The 18786-nt window shown below is 34.1% G+C and overlaps 1 protein-coding gene across 1 annotated transcript in view; it reads right to left on the bottom strand.

Moving 5' to 3' along the window:
• XPR1 (xenotropic and polytropic retrovirus receptor 1) overlaps positions 1-18786 on the bottom strand; it is a 92183-nt gene that overhangs the window by 43072 nt on the left and 30325 nt on the right. Inside the window, exons 7-10 of the mRNA XM_008587395.1 lie at positions 14587-14777; positions 14200-14379; positions 8272-8443; positions 6767-6961 (exon numbers count right to left, since the gene is read on the bottom strand). Of these exons, the coding sequence (XP_008585617.1) occupies positions 6767-6961; positions 8272-8443; positions 14200-14379; positions 14587-14777 (738 nt within the window). The remainder of the gene's footprint in view (positions 1-6766; positions 6962-8271; positions 8444-14199; positions 14380-14586; positions 14778-18786) is intronic.

The following is an 18786-nucleotide window of genomic DNA, read 5'->3' as shown; positions in this document are numbered from 1 at the left end:
AAATTGTGTGTATGTCTTTTTTTTTTTTTAAAGTTAATGGAACAAAAATTTCCCTGGTGAATTAAAAACACAATCACCAGGCCGGCCCCGTGGCTCACTCGGGAGGGTGCTGCGCTGGCAGGGCTGAGCCCGCGGGTTGGGATACTATTTAGGGATGGTGGGTGCGCTCATTGGCTGAGCGTGGTGCAGACAACACCCAGCCAGGGGTTACGATCCCTTTACTGGCTTAAAAAAAAAAAAAAAAAAAGAATTAAAAAAAAAAACAATTACCATTTCTATTATAGTATAATAAGACTAAACTATGGAAATTCTGGCATAGTAGCTTATTATTCAGGGTAGAGAAAGGGTAACAAACTGGCCATACCACCGAGAGGAAGCACTTTGGGATTATGTGTGCTCACTCAAAACAATGAAAAGACTATTGCATGAAGGCAGTGAACAACAGCTGAGGAATCCTCATTAGGACGCACAGCACCCTTTAAAGAATGTTAAACAAGAAGGGATCTAGAAGGAATCTGGGCACTGGAAAACAATCAGTTCGCAGTCATAAAATAAACTCAACTTTTAAGTGTGCAGAGAATCTCTCTTTTTTCCAAGTATTTTAAAAATCTAATAGCAAATATTTTTTAGCAAATGCTAACAAAAAAGTCTAACGTAAAATATGAGGTATTTTCAAAAGAAGTTTTTTTCCTCCATATAGTCAGAAAACAGAAAAGAGCTAAATCCATTCAGAATTTACAATTATTTTAGAATGTTAGAAACAGTAAATGAAAAACAGAAAATCTAATGAAATGGTCTCCCTCAACAACTAGTTAGAAATAACAACAAAATGGCCTTTTCTATTATAGTTCCTCTCACAGGCTTTTCCTTGCCAAAGCCAAGAAACCTCAAGGATATACAAAAACCATTTAAAACACTTTCCTGCCTCCTCCAATTCTAATTTCAACAAAATACTTGTAGGAGTTGGCTTCAAATTTAGACATGTAATGAAATGTGAATTCTTAAAATACGGAGATTGGCCGCTAGCTAAATTCCTTTGTTTCTAAAAGTCAATGATGGAAAATAAAATACACTGAAATATTTCAAATGTGTTTCCTTTTTATTACAAGTGAGAGCTGGCTGCAATATTATCATACTTAGTCTCCCTAAAATGGGCTGCCTAAATAAACCTCCTCCCTCCCTCACCTTCTAAAAAATGAGTCTAGGTGCCAGAGTTAATTCTTACATCTCCATCTTTACAAATCATGCAGCATAAGCCACTTTATCTCGAAAATGCCCCTAATATAATGCTGTTACTATGGTAACTCTTACAGGCTAGTTCTTTGAAAAGACTCAGATCTCTTAGTCTCAACAAGGTTACCTCACCATCTTTTACTCCCTGCATTTCCATAAAATTTATCCTTTGCAAAAGTGTACACACATTTAATAAAAAAGTATCTATCCAATTAACCACACTGAATCTATTCTTTTGGTTCAGTTATTATTTCTACGTTTTTTGATGCCTTTTCTCTTGGAAAATTGTCCAAGAAAACAATAGAAATCAAATTCTACTTCTGATCATCCTTTAATGTCAAATTTTGTCAATGGTTCCTCTGAGTTGTCTTTCCAATTTTGTTCTGTTTTAGGCTTTTTGGTAAAACATTTTAGTGATATAAATATTTAATATGTAGCAAGTATAAAAAGCATTTTTAAAAATTTTAAGAGATATATAACTAACAGTCCCTCTAAAAAATGCTTTTTGTTTTCTTTTGTTTCTGATTTCACTGTGGGCACATGAAGCACGTTCAGTGAGTAAACAGCTATGTTACTTGGGCAAAAAGCCAAATACATTCCTGATTAATACTTGCCCTATGCTACCCCTGAACCAAGGCAGTCATAGGGTTTCCCTTAAAAAAACTCTTAAAGGAAGACATACATGTACTAGCTCTAGTCAGCAAAGAGAACTACGTTTGATTTAACCATAAATTCCATGTGTGTAGCATGTTAGAGTCTATAAAGTGATTTCACACATGTACTCCCTTATTTAATCCTTACAACAAAACTGTGAAGTAAAGACAATAAGTTTTATCTCTACTTTACAGATGTAGCTTTATTTGAAAAAAAGAGCCCAAGGCTGAAGAACAACTGGGAAATAGTATCACTTCCACCACTCATATATTATATAGCCTTGGGCAAGGCACATAATAGGATAACTAGAATCCCTAACTTGATATAAACAATAGGATGTAGATTAGATGTCACTTTAGGGAAGTCTAAACTTCTCACCCTAAGGTTGGTTAGTGACTTCTGCTATGGGCTTTTCTGGTAACCTGCTTATCTCTTTACACTCTAAAGTCTTTTTTAAAAAGTTGGTTAAAAACAAAACAAAACCAAAAAACCAATACGATTTACCATTTTAATCATCTCTGTGTATAGTTTAGTAGTGTTAAATATATTCACGCTGTTGCACAGCCAACTAATGCCTTTTACTTGTCTATTTCCCCTACTACATCATAAATTTTTTAGAACAAGAATTGCATTTTGTTACAATATTTTTAGTGCCTGGCACAATCTGTTACATAGAATGTTCTTAATAAATACTTGATAAATGCATGATTTCTCTGCTTGTTTTTCTGTCTGTCTACCTACTTACTCATTTAGCTCAGAATTAAGGAGTGAGGTGTTTACACAAGGATGTACAGGCATATCTCGCTTTACTGCACTTTGCTTTATTGCGCTTCACAGATATTTTTGTACATATTGAAGGTTTGTGGCTACCCTGCATCAAGCAAGCCTATCCATGCCATTTTCCCATCATTTTTAGCAATAAAGTATTTTTATTAAGTAAAGGTATGTACATTGGTTTTTTTTTAGGCATAATGCTATTGTACTCTTAATAGACTACAGAATACTGCAAACATAACTTTTAAATGCACCAGAAAACCAGAAAATTTGTGTGACTTGATTTATTGCAATACTCACTTTATTGCAGTGGTCTGGAACCCACCTGCAATATCTCTGAGGTATGTGTACATATAAATATGTTAATATTAAGTCATAACTTTTCCTGTTTGGCTGGTTTCCCAATTAGGGTAGAAAGAGGATCAGAGTACGCCACCCCAAAATATGCCACTTTGGCATAAAAAATTGTTTCCGCTGAAGGCAACTGAGAAACAGCAGACACTGAAATCTCTGTCCTCCCACCCGCTTCCTGTCTAAAAGCAGGGAATAAATTCCCTTTGTAAAGGTGTCTCTCTCTCCCATACCAGGAAGAGGAAGACAACTCTTAAACACGGGAGATGACTCTTACCAATGGAGAAGGTACTCACTTGAAGTTGCATAACAAACCTTACTAAAAACCTTTTTCTTCCATTAGTTTTTTCATATATTTATGTTCCCACAATTTACTGTTCCTAGATATATAATCCTTCTCCCTCCTCACCTTTTTCTACTTACTTTCCCACAATTTATTGCTCTTTGTAAAAATGGTATACAAGCCCCTGGGTCTAACCACTTCTTTGGATCTTCACTTCTTTTCTAAGAAGGCCTCTGTATACATAATAAACCTTTTCTCCTGTTAATCTATCTTTTGTCAATTTAATTTCCAGGGTCCCTGTCACTTAATCTAAGAGAGTAGAGGAAAAAGCTTTTCCTTCCTTATAGGTACATCACAGATATTCTCCATAAACTGGATGAGTATAATCTACAGCTCCAAAATGTTTTTTTTTTTTTTTTTTAAAAAAAAGATGACCGGTAAGGGGATCTTAACCCTTGACTTGGTGATGTCAGCACCATGCTCAGCCAGTGAGCGAACCGGCCATCCCTATGTGGGATCCAAACCTGGGGCCTTGGTGTTATCAGCACCACACTCTCCCGAGTGAGCCATGGGCCGGCCCCAAAATGTTTTTCAAAAGTATATTTAAAGAATATGATAAGATAAAAAATATTGCATTGGCAAATATGTACTGAAATAACAATATTTTAATTTTCTGAGTACACTGAGCTAAACAAGGGGCCTTTAAAATTAATAGTCATATTATGGTCTACTGTCCAAAAAATGAAAAAGTTAAGGACTTTAATGATTGGTTAACAAATCCTTTTCCATTTAGTTTATGCTCAAGTTTTTGCTTTATCCAGTTTCTTTCTTTTTTTTTTTTCAGGGAGTCCCCCACCACAAATTATGCTGTTGAGTTTCCCATATTTGGGGAAATCACAAGGGTCAGCATATCTGGAGTGTAATGGATAAGCCTCGCCCTGGGAAAATCACCTTCGTCATCATGGTATTTCCTCTGCCAGGTAAGTACTGTTGGAGTGAGCAGGACTGAAGCCATGTTGGGACCTAAAACTGCACAGGCTCTAAAAGATTTTAAAGGGACACAGTTTTTTTTTCTTGGTATGCATTTCTCTGAGTTTCCTCTTTTCCCATGGTTATATGATATTTTGAATCTTGGTTACAGGGCAAGATGACATTATTTACATGAATGTAAAGTTGTTCTCCAGTCAGCCTGAAGCTGCAGACTTGCACATACTATCCAGACCCTGAGAAACCAAAAAAGACGTCATTAAAGCTATGCTGATTTCACCCCTCCAGGACCAGCAAGGATGGAAGATGATAGATGGAGTCTTGATAAGACTTTGCATGTGCCCCCTTTTTAAAAACTCCTCAGTAAACCTGAGTCTTTGAGATGGCTTTAGTCTGGCCATTCTCCTTCAGGTTTACTGGAGAGATAGATGGGTTAGCTTAACATCTCTTCTCAGGTTACCAGTATTCCTGAATTAAGGCTGACTTCCATTTTCATCAACATTTAACTTTTGAGTTGTTCGCTTTTGAAAGGGGACAGGTAGCCAGACCTGTGCCCAGTAACAGTATTATTGTTTATTTTCAACTCTTTGCTTTCAACAAAGAAAACTTAATCACTAAAAATAATTATAGAGCTGGCCAGTTAGTTCACTTGGTTGGAGCATGGTGCTGATAACACCAAGGTCAAGGGTTCAGATCCCTGTACCAGCCAGCAACCAAAAAGAACCCAAACAAACAAAAAAACACAATTATTGATGATAGATTGCCATGTAATTTTTTTGGACTAACTCATAATTTGTCAAAAAATTGGATGACATTGCAACAACAAAACTCTGTCCATTCTCATCTACATAGCTATAAGGTTTCTCAAAGTTTACTTCCATAAAACTTTAAAAGGGGAATAGTAATAATATAAATTTCTCATTAAGAAATGTTATGTGCAATAATTATTTATTAAAGTTTGTAATACATTTGTAACGTTGCTTCGATCAATTTAATTGTAGACAATAGTGAGGGTAATGATAACTACAACCCAGAAAACAAAATCTCTTAGCTCCTTATAGTGACAGGAAATAAATAATAATTTAATTTCAATTTATATATATATATGTAGCAGACAAGTCATTAAGACAAAAATATATTACATTAAAATATAGTTCAATAGGAAGAGATGTAAATTTTCTAACTATTACTGAATTGCTTCATTTAAAATAAATCATAAGTATAAAAATGATTTTTATTTAGATTACCTGCATATATTTAGTGATACATTATGTTTTAAAATATTCAACCAGAAGAACAGTACTCATTCTTACCTGAGATGAAAGAAAAGAGTACTTGATAATTTAGTAACAGGAGTCATAAAATACCATGTATCAAATCAGTAGCCTGATTTATAAATCCTCTAATAACAATCTTCTGAATCATGATGCATGCCCGGGCTGAATGATAGCATTCCTCAGAAAGAGTTAAAGTTATGGGAGCTTTGGGGATGTGTTTCCTTCACTGAGGTACTTAGCTAAATTATATCATTTAACAAGAGTGGCCTACATTATCAGTACTACTCTAACCACAGAATCCACTGCAAAAAGTGGGAATATGTTATAATATGTTCTGATGGACCAAATCTTAAGGCTTACTAAAGCAATGCCTTAATCTTTCATGACCATCAGACACACTTTAGATAAGTAGCAATTTTGTAGCAGTGGCTAAGGCTCCTAAAATTAAAAAATCAATGAAAAAAGCTTTACCAAAGTATTTAATGATAACTATAATAATTTCAATTAGTAGCATTTTTTTTTTTTTACCACCTATGGATGAGGAAGTGCAACATCTAAGGTGTGGGCTGATACTGACTTAAATAGACAAAGAATGCATTTTAGTAAGTGTGATCGTTGATTGACAGCTCTTGGAAAGGTTAAAAATTCAAAAGGAGTGACTACATGTGGCACAGAACTTAAAAGCTTTTTTCTCTTCCCAACAGAAAAGCAGTCTCAAGTAATAACAGGTTGCTATGGAGATGAGAAACTAGAGGAATCAGCGAACTCAATTTGCAGTTAAATGGGCTGGAAACAATCCTTACCACTTGGTGAAGGAAAGCGATTAAAAAATATACTTGATTGCCAGAGGGAATCTTTTTCACTCAGCCATTTTCCAACCTTATTAATGAACAAGGAAGTTCTAAAAAAACAAATGAAAACCCAAGGTGTCCATAGATTGAACCTATTTAAACATAATTCAGGATTTCAAGCATTATCACAAATTATTCCTATTCTGGGTGACTGTGCTTCTTTTCAATGGTACTTGTCAGTAAACATTAGAATGAGACTAAAATTGTGTTCTAGAACAAACTGGTATAACTGAGGGAATTAGAACTTTTGTAGGAAAAAAAAGCACCACAAATGTAAAAGTAATCAGAGCAAGAAACAGATTCAGTACTAAAAATCCAGGTTTTGAAAACTCTCTTCACAGTCAATCATAGAATACCTTTGTGAGTGCTGTGAAGGGCTGCAAACGTCACCATGAAGAAAGTTGTGGAGTATTTGCCAGCATTAACTAAATGAGGAAAGGCCCTTTTTGTGTCTCTGTAACGGCGCAGGCACTGGATGAAGCGAAGCCAAGCAGGAATGCACTGAACAATGGCCCGCACACCATATGTATATTTGTGGCAAATTCCTGGTTCTGTGAAGATTTCAAAAGAAAAAAATTACAATTAAAAAAAAATAACTTGTTCACGTCATTTAGCCATCGAGTATAACCACTAGCAAATCCATGAAAGCAAGAAGCCTGGATTTCGGAATCACTTTCTTCTTTGCAACTATTCTTAAGCTTTTTAGTGGTAGATACGCCAAGGAAAGAAGGTAAAATACTTGTATACGTCATTTAGCCATCGAGTATAACCACTAGCAAATCCATGAAAGCAAGAAGCCTGGATTTCAGAATCACTTTCTTCTTTGCAACTATTCTTAAGCTTTTTAGTGGTAGATACGCCAAGGAAAGAAGGTAAAATACTTGTATATAGGGGGGTGAGTGGAAAAAATCTGACCTCTCAGATTTCTGGGTATCTGTCTGGAATCACTTTCTTTGGAGTGTGATAAAACTATAAGAAAATTAGAAGATGAGGATACTAATCAAAGAGGGGAAAAATGGTTGGCTCTGGTAAATTGAAACATCTGGAAAAAAAAGTATCATGGGTGACTGGACAATTTCACAACTCCAAACCACTATAAAATAATACACCCAAGAGCACATGCTCTTGTATTTTTTTTTTAAAACCAAGAATGTATTGTGTTTTCAAATGAGAAGAATAGAGTTGGTAAATCAATTTTTCTTTGAAGTTTGGTTATATACTATAGTGTGATCAACCTACAGCAGAGTTGTGATCGGTTAGCAAACAATTAAAATGTGTCCTGGCTTCACCATTAACTTTTGTTAGTCAGGTGTTACATAATATGTCTAAATAAGATCTTTGTCATGAGGGCAAAATTCCTTAATAATTTAAACTCATGGCATAAACTTAGAGTGGGAAAAAGAGCCAGAAGAAAAACAAGGTCTCAAATAAGAATTAAAAAGCAATGTTTAATGACTTTCTAAAAGCACTGGATCTGATTCTAAATAACCAGTATTTTTGATCATTGGTATCTATATTAGTTATAACATTATAGAGCAATACTATGATGACAAATTGTTGGCACTAAAACATTTGTGATACAACTACCAACATACTATAAGTTTTTAAAAAAATAATTTTAGAATTCTTTAAGTGGAAGTTACAAGTCTCTTGGCAAGTGGATAGCTAAAATCATAACATAATTTACAAGCCAAATTATATCAGATAAAGAAATTGCTAACAGAGTGCCAAGTACGTTTAATTAAATTTATAATATTATTGGATGAATTTTCACCACGACCTTAACTTTCTCAGTTATCATTCCCAATATTTCTTGGTTATGCTGGCAATTTAGTAGTGTAGATGCAAATTCGTACCCTACCTTCTGAATTATTTGGCAACAGGCCCCTATTTTCCTCCCATTTGAGCTCCAAACTGTAGAAGCAGATCATATATTCCAGGTCCATCAGTATCACTGACAGGCTGTTCAGCTGATCGGCCAGCCAGAAATCAGCAAAGCCTACCTTATGGAAGGGGGCTGTAAATACTCGAAACTGAGAGAAAGAAAAAAAATCAGAAAACATAGAAACAAGAAAAGTCATATTAAATTTTTCTAATTCCTGTCTGACCATTCAATGTGATTGCTGGAGCTGATAAAACGGAAACCAATGAACCAGTCACAGACAAACACGGTGACCTGACAACAGTGGCTAGGTTGGGAATTAGAACTGAAGGAAATGAATTGCATGGATAACTAGGAAAGAAAACAAAGAGGGAAAATGCAGGAATAGCTAGTTAGAAAAGAGGTAGAAGAGTTGCAGTTGAAAGCAGAGAGAGCAGCAGAAGGTAGACACACTGAGAAGTTTAAAGTTACGCTCTAAGTAAACTTTGCTGGAGAGGCAAGTGCTATGATAATTTCTGGAATGTTCTCCCATCATAGCTAACTAAATCCAGTGCTCTTCTTTGCTTACAGAAGATAGGTAGGGAAGGATGATACCTTTTAAGCAATCCTTATTCTCTAACCAAAGTCACTTTCATTTCACTAATGCCATGGTGATGATTGTGTTCATCTTGAAATTATATACCACAAAAATCAGACCTTTTTCCACTGTTCTGAAAACAATGAAAAATGTATTAAATGTCTTGAGTACTTATTCCATGAAGTGTATTTTCTTTAGGATTTATGTAGGCATTAACTCAATTCCCAAAACAATTCTATGAGCTAGGTACTATTCACATCCTAATTTTACAGAAGACCTACATAAACTCATCCTGACCTGTTTATCACTGCAAAGGGAAATCTTGGCACTGCAGAGAAGGGAAGTAGATACTAACACAATCACCAGAAATAGTCTCAAACTGTGTAGACTGCTTTGATAAGCCTTGTGTGAAATAAGATGGGATGAAGGCAGCTTTAATTTTCATCCTGTCAGACCCTTCTTTCCCCTTCTTAGGAGAAAATGGACTCCTGAAACAAGGAATTCTAAGCAGAAATTTTGAGAAAATGAGTTTAAATCTCCTGATCCCCAACCATTACAACTAAATTCATTAAATAAAAATATTCAACCTGCAAGCCTATGACTCTCTCCTCTCAGACTTGTCTGGTTCTTTCTATTTTTTTCTCTAAATATTTCTCTTTATTATATCTGGGAGATAAATAGCTATATTATGAATCAATCCTTGGTGTCAACTATTTATGACAGATACTGTCTTGGAATTTTGGAAGCTAGACCAGGTAGCTGTGAGATATAATGTAGGCTTTGAGACATTATTTTCCAGAGCTGATATATTTTGGTTCCATGGCTCAATCTCTTGATCACTCCCATACTCTTTCAGCGAGTCCAATAAACCAGAGAGAAAAGTTATACCATCTGCAACCATAAGCTCCAGATACAGCCAACTCTTTTGGGGGGAGTGAGGGTGGAGTGGGAGGTTAGTCATCTATGCTGGAAGGGGTTCTGGTGCCAGTTTTTGTAATATTTTAAGAAACTCTAGGCTGCAGAATGGAATTAAAAGATTCAAAGAGACAGAGATAAGGGGATAATTTAGTATATAATACCAAAGGATCAGGAAGTCTAACTCAATCTCTAGTCATGGACTTTTGTAAAATTGGTAGCCTAGGGCAAATTTCTTCTTTCTAACTAATATGAGACAGACTATCATTACTCTTATAATCTTCCAACCCCATCCTCAAAACCTGGATCACACAGAAACTCACCATAAGAGTGGAAAAAGAAGATAATGCATTAAACAAGAAACAAAGGGATGAAGGGATGGGACTGGCAAAGGATGGGAGTGGCATGAAAATAAAAAGAAACTGAGAGGAAGGGAAAATTTACAGAAGAGAAGCTAAAAAAAGAAAAAAGGAAATGAGGGAGTAGTAAATGTTGGTATAATACAACTAATGAAGAAAAGAATATATAGTTATTTGTGCATTTAACAAAGATTTATTAAGTATTTACCATATGTAAAGCATTGTGGAGGTACAAAGATAAATAAACATAGTCTCTACCCTCAAAGACCTAAAGTCTAGTTGGGCAAATACATACCAACAGATATAATTATAGAACCCTATGGTAGGTACTATTACAGAGATACATACAAAATACCCTGGAAATACAGAGAAGGGAAGAAGTACCTCTGTCAGAGGTAGGGTGAGAGGGAGAAAATAAACAGATTATACTTAACTCTCTGACATTTACATACAGTCAAATTCATTCTAGATTTATCTGAATTCCCCTTCTGAGTGAGAATCCTGTAACTCACCCCTCCTTTTTGTTCTGGCTAAGGCCTTTCAACTTCTTCACTTGTACCTTGAGAGTTCAATTAAAATGATAATTCCTGCAGCAACAGTACTATGAAAGCTAGAGACAATTATGGATATCTCATTTTACCACGTACACAAAAAAAGCCACTAACAAGTTATTACAAAGAATATGTTAACATCGTCTTCTAAGTTAATACAGATAAACAGCTAAGATGATGAAGTTTTAATTTCTATTTCTTAGAGACTTGTAAATAAACACATCCTTTCCAAATCTGATTTTTCTACTAGTTTGATCCACTAGATCAAAGTTAAACATCTTACATAAAGTGACTAATAGTTCTAACTGTTAAGTGTTAGTGTTTAAGAATACAGATTATGAAGCCAGACTGCCTGGGTTCATATCCCATTTCCATTACTTACTGGCTATGTGAACTTAGGCAAGTTAGTAAACTTCTCTGAATGTAGGTTTCCTCATTCATAAAATGGGAATTAGTAGCAGCTCCAACCTCATGGGTTATGAAAAAGATTAAACAAATTAATACATAAAAAATACACTATTAAATGAACGTATCTCTCTATTCTCATAATAGAAACAGGTAAAAATTTTACTATAAAGAAAATATTGGTTTAAAAACCGATTTCTAAATTATATAACAAATAACTATAATTTAAAAACTAATTAGCCTAGTGTAAGAATAAATTGATTTTTCTTTTTTTTCTTTTTTTTGTCCTTTTTTTGAGACCGGCTGTACCACGCTCAGCCAGTGAGTGCTGTGAGCGCACCAGTCATCCCTATGTAGGATCCGAACCCACAGCGGGAGCACTGCTGAGCTCCCAGCGCCGCACTCTCCTGAGTGCGCCACGGGCTCGGCCCTAAATTGATATTTTTTAGAAAATCTGAGAGTGCTGTGAGCGCACCAGTCATCCCTATGTAGGATCCGAACCCACAGCGGGAGCACTGCTGCGCTCCCAGCGCCGCACTCTCCTGAGTGCGCCACGGGCTTGGCCCTAAATTGATATTTTTTAGAAAATCTGACGCATGGTTTATGCTTCCTAATTGGGTTTCCAACTGGAGCAAATACAGATTTGGAGAGAGGACATATGATGTAATGGGTGTAAATAACCTGCACTAATCTGATGTATATATCATATCAAAATAAATCAATTTCTTATTTAAAAATTTGGGGGGGTGGCATAGATTCTAATATACATATGGATATAAATGGCACCCAGTGTCTACCACTATGGCCAAGTGGCATATGTGCTTTTCCCACTGATAATTAAAAAAAAGAAAGAAGGAAATGTAGTTTTATTTTCGGACAAGGCATTACAAAAGCTGTATCAGAAATATATAACTAGAGTGGAAATATTCTTGTTAATTCACTAAAAATAAGTCTAGAGGCAAATTTTCTCAGTGAAATTTGAATTAAAATAAGTCAACAGGTCAATTAATATTAAAATGATCTATAAATGACATTTCTCCTGTTTATAACTATTATTACAAAAATAACAAACCACAATGCTTTCCGTGTTTAACTGCTTCTGATAGTGCATTTTATTATTCTATTATTCTTGCTTATTATATCACCACTGCCAATCTATTCCATCAACAAGTCTTCATTTACTAACAAACACACAGCATATGCATAGATAAATGCCTAATCCATGGGGAATCTTTCTGCTAATAAGAGTAACTGGTCATGCATGAATCACAGCTTGCTATTTAAACAAAGAAGGATGCACTGGGGAAATGCTCAATTAGCACACAATGTACACAACTATGTGAGTATTATCCTGTTATTGCAATGATGCAATCATAGTAACACCAGAACTGAGTCTTTCAAAATCTCATTTAAAAGTAACTTTATAAAGAATTCACATTAATTGAGGCAGAAAACAATAGATGCTTATACTCTTAAAGGTATTTTCTTGTAACCAGAAGAATGTTACATTTTTAATGTAAGTAACACAGCTTAAAAACTTTATAAAATCTATTAATAAAATGACAGATAATCTCAAATAAGAAAGGTAATCTAATATTGTACTATCTGGCAATGATTTATTTTTTAGAATCAATCTCAAGAAAGATTTCTCTTCTCTCAAATGGCCCGAATTTTTCTTCTGTTTTCAAAAACAAAAACAACCCTGTCTAAAAATCACGTTTGCTAGGTGATGACAAAACATTCAAGGTGATGGTATAGACTGATCAAAATATTCATATACATTGAAGTTCCACACTCAGAGGTCAAACCCAAAGTTAGGCCTAGTGATGTTATACTTAAAGGGAATGATTTATGCTTTTTTATTTTATTTTTGTTTTGTTTTTTTAGCAGCTGGCTGGTATGGGGAACTAAATCCTTGACCTTGGTGTTACAAGGCTGTGCTCTAACCAACTGAGCTAACTGGCCAGTCCTGCGCTTTTTTATTTTAAACAGAATTAAAACGAAAAGAGAGATTCTCAATTTGAAATAAAAATCTTGGTGAAATTCCCACGAGAAACACAAATAAAAAACAATCAACTTTGAAAAAGAAAAATCAAGGTGATTTAGGCCATTTTCTTTTCCTAATTGCTATACTTACCTGAGTTGGAACATAAATTGCCTTTTATTTGTTGAGTGCTTACTATGTTTGTTTGTTTTTTTAATAGAAAAGCCTTATTTTATGTATTTAAATTTTTAAAATTTAGTTACGTATTTCTAAGAACAAAAAAACTCTGCTAACCATAAGAGTCATACAAAAGGAAAAAGTAACAAAACCTACAGTTTTCAAGAAGGTACACTTATAAGGTGAAAAAGAGGTGAGAAAATAATTATGGCAATTCTGAAAGTTTGTATAGAGATTGGTCAATTTAGTCACTAATCTTCACTCTATTATTAGTTACAATTAAAAATCTAAAAAATAATTATATGAAAGCATTCTCAATTGGTTTTCAAAATAGAGCTGGCTTAAGTTAGGAGTAAGCAGAAGTCTTCCCCCAGAGTTGTCTTTACAGGATAAAGCTTTTTACTTTTGCAGAAATTTCTATATCCTATTGCTGACACTGAATGATTTTGAGATCATTAAGAAACAGGTAAAGTGGAAGAAGAAATGCAATCTATTATAAACAAGAATCAAAGTCAGTTTCTCAAATTAAATTTGGTGATCTGGCAAGATATTCCTACTGCTTTTAGAGATCCAATCTGAAAATGCAGTTTGGTCGACATTCACATCAATTTAATAGGAAAATAACAATAGTTTTACAACTTTTTTTAAAAAAGGAAACATTTTTACATGTTATCACAGCTGGTTAAATAATTTGTATAATGAAGTAATAAATAATTACAATTTTCAAAACCACTTCAATATCTGGCCACATCTTAACTTGTTTTAGTAGGAAAAAAAATGCACGAATGCTTTTCTCTGAAGCTGGGGCACCATTCACATAAACTACAATGTGAACAATGCCATATGTAGTTGTATAGCCTAGCGGCTGTGGTTTTATCTTAGAGGAAACTAACGGTGAGTATATGACTCTAAAAATGGTACGTAACTTTCTGGACTTACCAGCAGTTTAAGCAGCCAAAACCGGGATTTATAATAGAAAGTTTTGGTCGGGTTGATAAGAAAGAAAACCATAAATCCATAAAGGGCAAGTGGATAAACATATGTGGGGATGACACTAATTGGAGCAAAGAAGCATGCCAGAAGGCTCAGGCACCACAAAATCCCAAGGAATCCAGCAATCTAGCAAAGGATAAAGAAGACAAAAAGAAAAACTTATTTTATTTTTACCATTACTCAGAAATATTTTTAATAAAAACAAATTTAAGAAAAATGGTTATTAAGCCAATAATTTTCTTTAAGTAGAAGACGGATTTCAATCCCCACTAAACCAGCTTATATAGCTAATGCAAACTATATTCAAGGGACTTTATGTCTTGCTTTGATTACCTCAAAGAGATGTTGATGAGACAAATTGCTTCTCGGATTAAGTTCAAAGATGAGCACATGATTTACTCCAGCCTGTCTCCAGCCATACGTGTTGATGCCCAGTAGGAAAAGGAATTCAATCAGAAGAAAGCCACCCCGATAGATTCTTATCAAGGGCCAAATATTTCTATCTGTTTCAAGTTTAAATACAGCTGAAAAAAAATAATTTATTGGTTAGTTGTAGAATCCATAATGTCTCCTTTAATTATCTTTTCATTCTCAATGACAGAGCCCTGGAATAGGAATTTTTCATAAATAAAACCTAAACATAGATTATTTTAGAAGCCTGATGAACTTGCCTGCAAGTTCTTTCCTTCTTAATTTTACTCTGTAAAATGCCACTAGAATAATTTTCCTAAAACTTATATTTTAGCATGTTATTCCATTAGTTTCTTAGATTATAAAGAGTTGTGGTGAAATAGCTTAGAATATCATATGATCAGTTTTGTCAGCTGGGGATTGCTGTCGGGCATGACACATCCTCTTTGGCTTTGTTTTCTCTATCGTTAAACTGGATATATTAATACCTACCTCACAGAGCTGCTGCAAAAATTAAAAGAAATAGTACACATGAAAGCAATGTGAAAATTCAAATGCGATATAAATGATAAAGCTTAATATTTATAGAATGCTTATTATGTGCTAACCATTGTTTTCAGTATTTCTGCATATAATAATAGTTCATTTAATCATCATAATGGCTCTGTAAGTTAAAAACTGTTTTCTCCATTTGACTGATGAGGAAACTAGAGCACTAAGAGGTAAAGTAATTTGCTCAAGGTTACTGAGCTAGTATAAGACAGAGCCAGGGTTTGAACCCAGGCAGTTTTGCTCCAAAGCTCACACATTCTATTGCCCATAAGCCCATAAAAATGTTCAGTATCATCATTATTCTATAACTCCCCAATAATTACAGTATAACATTGAAACACTTTAGCCAGGCAACTGAAATTCATCACAATCTAATCTCCAACTCACCTTTCTCAAACATGTCACAGCACCCCTAACATTAATTCTCAGCTCTTCAAGAATTCTATTATCCTTTTAACAAGTTTGTGTAGCACATTTGCTCATGTTGCACCCTGTACCTAAAATGCCCTAGCTCTTTCTCTCCATCAGATTTAAAAGCTAGACCCTCACCTGTTCATAAATTTGGTGAATCCACATGACTGATTTTGAGCCTACTGTGTGCCAAATATTTCAATTTGGCCTAATGATTTTCCAAACAAGAATAAAATTTATTAGTACCATTCATTTGAAATTAATTATGTACTAATTTATATGCTCAATTTAAATCATTTATTATCTATATTTATATTCTCTACAATACATGGAATATTTAATAATTTAAAAATAACAGGGTGGAAAAAGCCTTTGCTTTGGAATCAAGTACTACAGACCAGATTTCAAATACTAGCTAGGGTGAATTGTTTATTTTTTCTAAGTTTCAGTTTTCTTACTGATCAATGGCGATAATACATATCCTCAAGAAGATTAAATGTGAATAACATATATCAAATGCCTAAAACAATGTTTGGCCCATTATGAGTAATTCAGTTTATATTAGTCTTCTTTTCCTTTCACTTAAGGAAACTTCATTTATTCATTCATTCAGTAAATATTTATTAGGTGTCTATTACATGTGACACCAATCTTTTTTTATTTTTTGAATTTTTTATTAGCATATTCATTGTTACAAATCACACTTATTCTTTATGCTTCCCCCTCAATGTGACACCATTCTAAGAGCTAGGGATTCAGTAGTGAACAACAGACAAAATACCTACCTTCAGGAAACTTCTATCCTGCATAATGTCAGATAGTGATAAGGGGTTTGAAGAAAAAATAAAGTAGGGTAAGAAGATAAAGAATGAAGTTAGGTGCTATTTTAGGGGAAGACTCTCAGGAGATGACATTTGCAGACACCTTAAGGAAACAGAGAATGAACCATCAGAATATCCAGAGGAATAGGAATCTAGGTAGAAGGAAAGCATGAAGGTCCCTAAGATAGATTGCTCCAGGACAAGAAGAAGGACAAGGCCACTGTTACTGCAATGAAGAAGAGGTAAAGTGGCAAAGAGTTGGCCAGTGACAGATCAGACAGGGCTTTGTAGTACCTTGTCAAGTCTTAAGCTTTTACTCTAATGAATAAACCAGTGGAAGGTTTTGCACATAAATGAAAAAACCTGATTAATGATTTTAAAGGGCTGTTCTAGCTTTTATGTGAAGAACATACTGCAAGGGAATAAGTATGGAAGGAAAATTACTTAGGAGATTACAAACAAAAAATCACATATAGTTTTACATCCTGACTCCTAAGCAAAGACCACACATACATTACAACAGTCAGGAAACAAAAATAATAAATATAAATCCCAAAGAATCCACAATAAAACTACAAGAGTTAAATAAACTCTGAGCAAAGTTGCACAGTACAATATCAACAAAGTTCAGTTTTGTATATACCAGCAATGAGCAATTTCATAATGAAATCAAGAAAACAATTCCAATTATAATAGCATCCAAAAGAATATAACATTTATTAATAACTTTAACCAAGGAAATGAAAGACTTGTATATTGAAAACTACAAAACATTGCTGAAAGAAATTAAAGTGGACCTAAATATATGGAAGAAAACTCCATGTTCATGTATTAGAAGACTTGATATTGTTAAGATGGCAATACTACCCGCCGAAGACTTGATATTGTTAAGATGGCAATACTACCCGAAGCAACCTACAGATATAATGCAATTCCTAGTAAAATTCCAATGGCCTTTTCTTTTCCATTTCTGCAAAAAAAAAAAAAGGAATTCTCAAATTCATATGGAATTGCAAGAGGCCCCAAACAGCCAAAACAATAATGAAAAAGAAGTACCAAGTTGGAGGATTCATACTTTGTGGCTTTAAAACTTACTACAAAGCAATAGTAATTAAAATAGTGTGGCACTGGCATAAAAATAGATGTATAGACAAATGGAAAATAACAGAGTCCAGAAATAAACTTATACATCTGTGGTTGATGGATTTTCAACAAGAGTGCCAAGACAATTCAATGGAAAATAACATTCTCTTCCATAACTAGTGCTGGAACAATTGAATATCTGCATGCAAAATGATGAAGTTGAACCCTTATCTCACATCATATACAAAAATTAGTTCAAAACTGACTGATGACCTCAGTATATTAACTAAAACCATAAAACTCTCAGAAGAAAACATAAGGGTAAGTCTTCACAACCCTGGATTTGGCAATAGATTCTCAAGTATGAGAACAAAATTATGTGCAACAAAAGAAAAAATAGATAAATTGGACATCATTAAAATTAAAAACTTTTGCACATCAATGGAAATGATCAAGAAAGTAAAAAGACAATTCTCAGTATATTAACTAAAACCATAAAACTCTCAGAAGAAAACATAAGGGTAAGTCTTCACAATCCTGGATTTGGCAATAGATTCTCAAGTATGAGAACAAAATTATGTGCAACAAAAGAAAAAATAGATAAATTGGACATCATCAAAATTAAAAACTTTTGCACATCAATGGAAATGATCAAGAAAGTAAAAAGACAATTTACAGAACAGGAGAAAATATTTGCAAATCCTTTATCTGATAAGGGTCTAGTATCCACAATAAATAAAAAATTCTTAATAAAAAGACAACCCAATTTAAAAATGGGCAAAACACTTGGATAAACATTTGTTTGAAGAAAATATACAAATGGCCAACAAGCACATGAAAAGATGCTTAATATAAATAGTCATTAGAGAAATGCAAATTAAAACTATAATGAGACACCACTTCACACCCACTGGGATAGATATGATTTTAAAAACTCAAAAACATGGAAAATAACAACTGTTGGTTAGGATGTGCAGAAAATGGAACCCTCATAAATTGCAGATGGAAATGGAAAATAGTGCAGCCTGAGTGGAAAACCATTTGGTGGTTCCTCAGAAAATTAAACGGGCACTGAAACAAATCCCTGTATATGCATGGTCATAGCAGCACCATTCATTATAGCTAAAAGGTAGAACCAAACTGAATGTCCATCAGTGGATAAATGGATAAATAAACAAATTGTGGTATATACATAAAATGAAATATTATTCAGCCATGAAAAGAATGAAGTACTTATATATGCTACAACATGAAC

The sequence above is a fragment of the Galeopterus variegatus genome, unplaced genomic scaffold, assembly GCF_000696425.1.
Source record: "Galeopterus variegatus unplaced genomic scaffold, G_variegatus-3.0.2 Scaffold4365, whole genome shotgun sequence".
NCBI lineage: Eukaryota > Metazoa > Chordata > Mammalia > Dermoptera > Cynocephalidae > Galeopterus > Galeopterus variegatus.
This window is presented reverse-complemented; position numbering and strand designations above follow the sequence as displayed.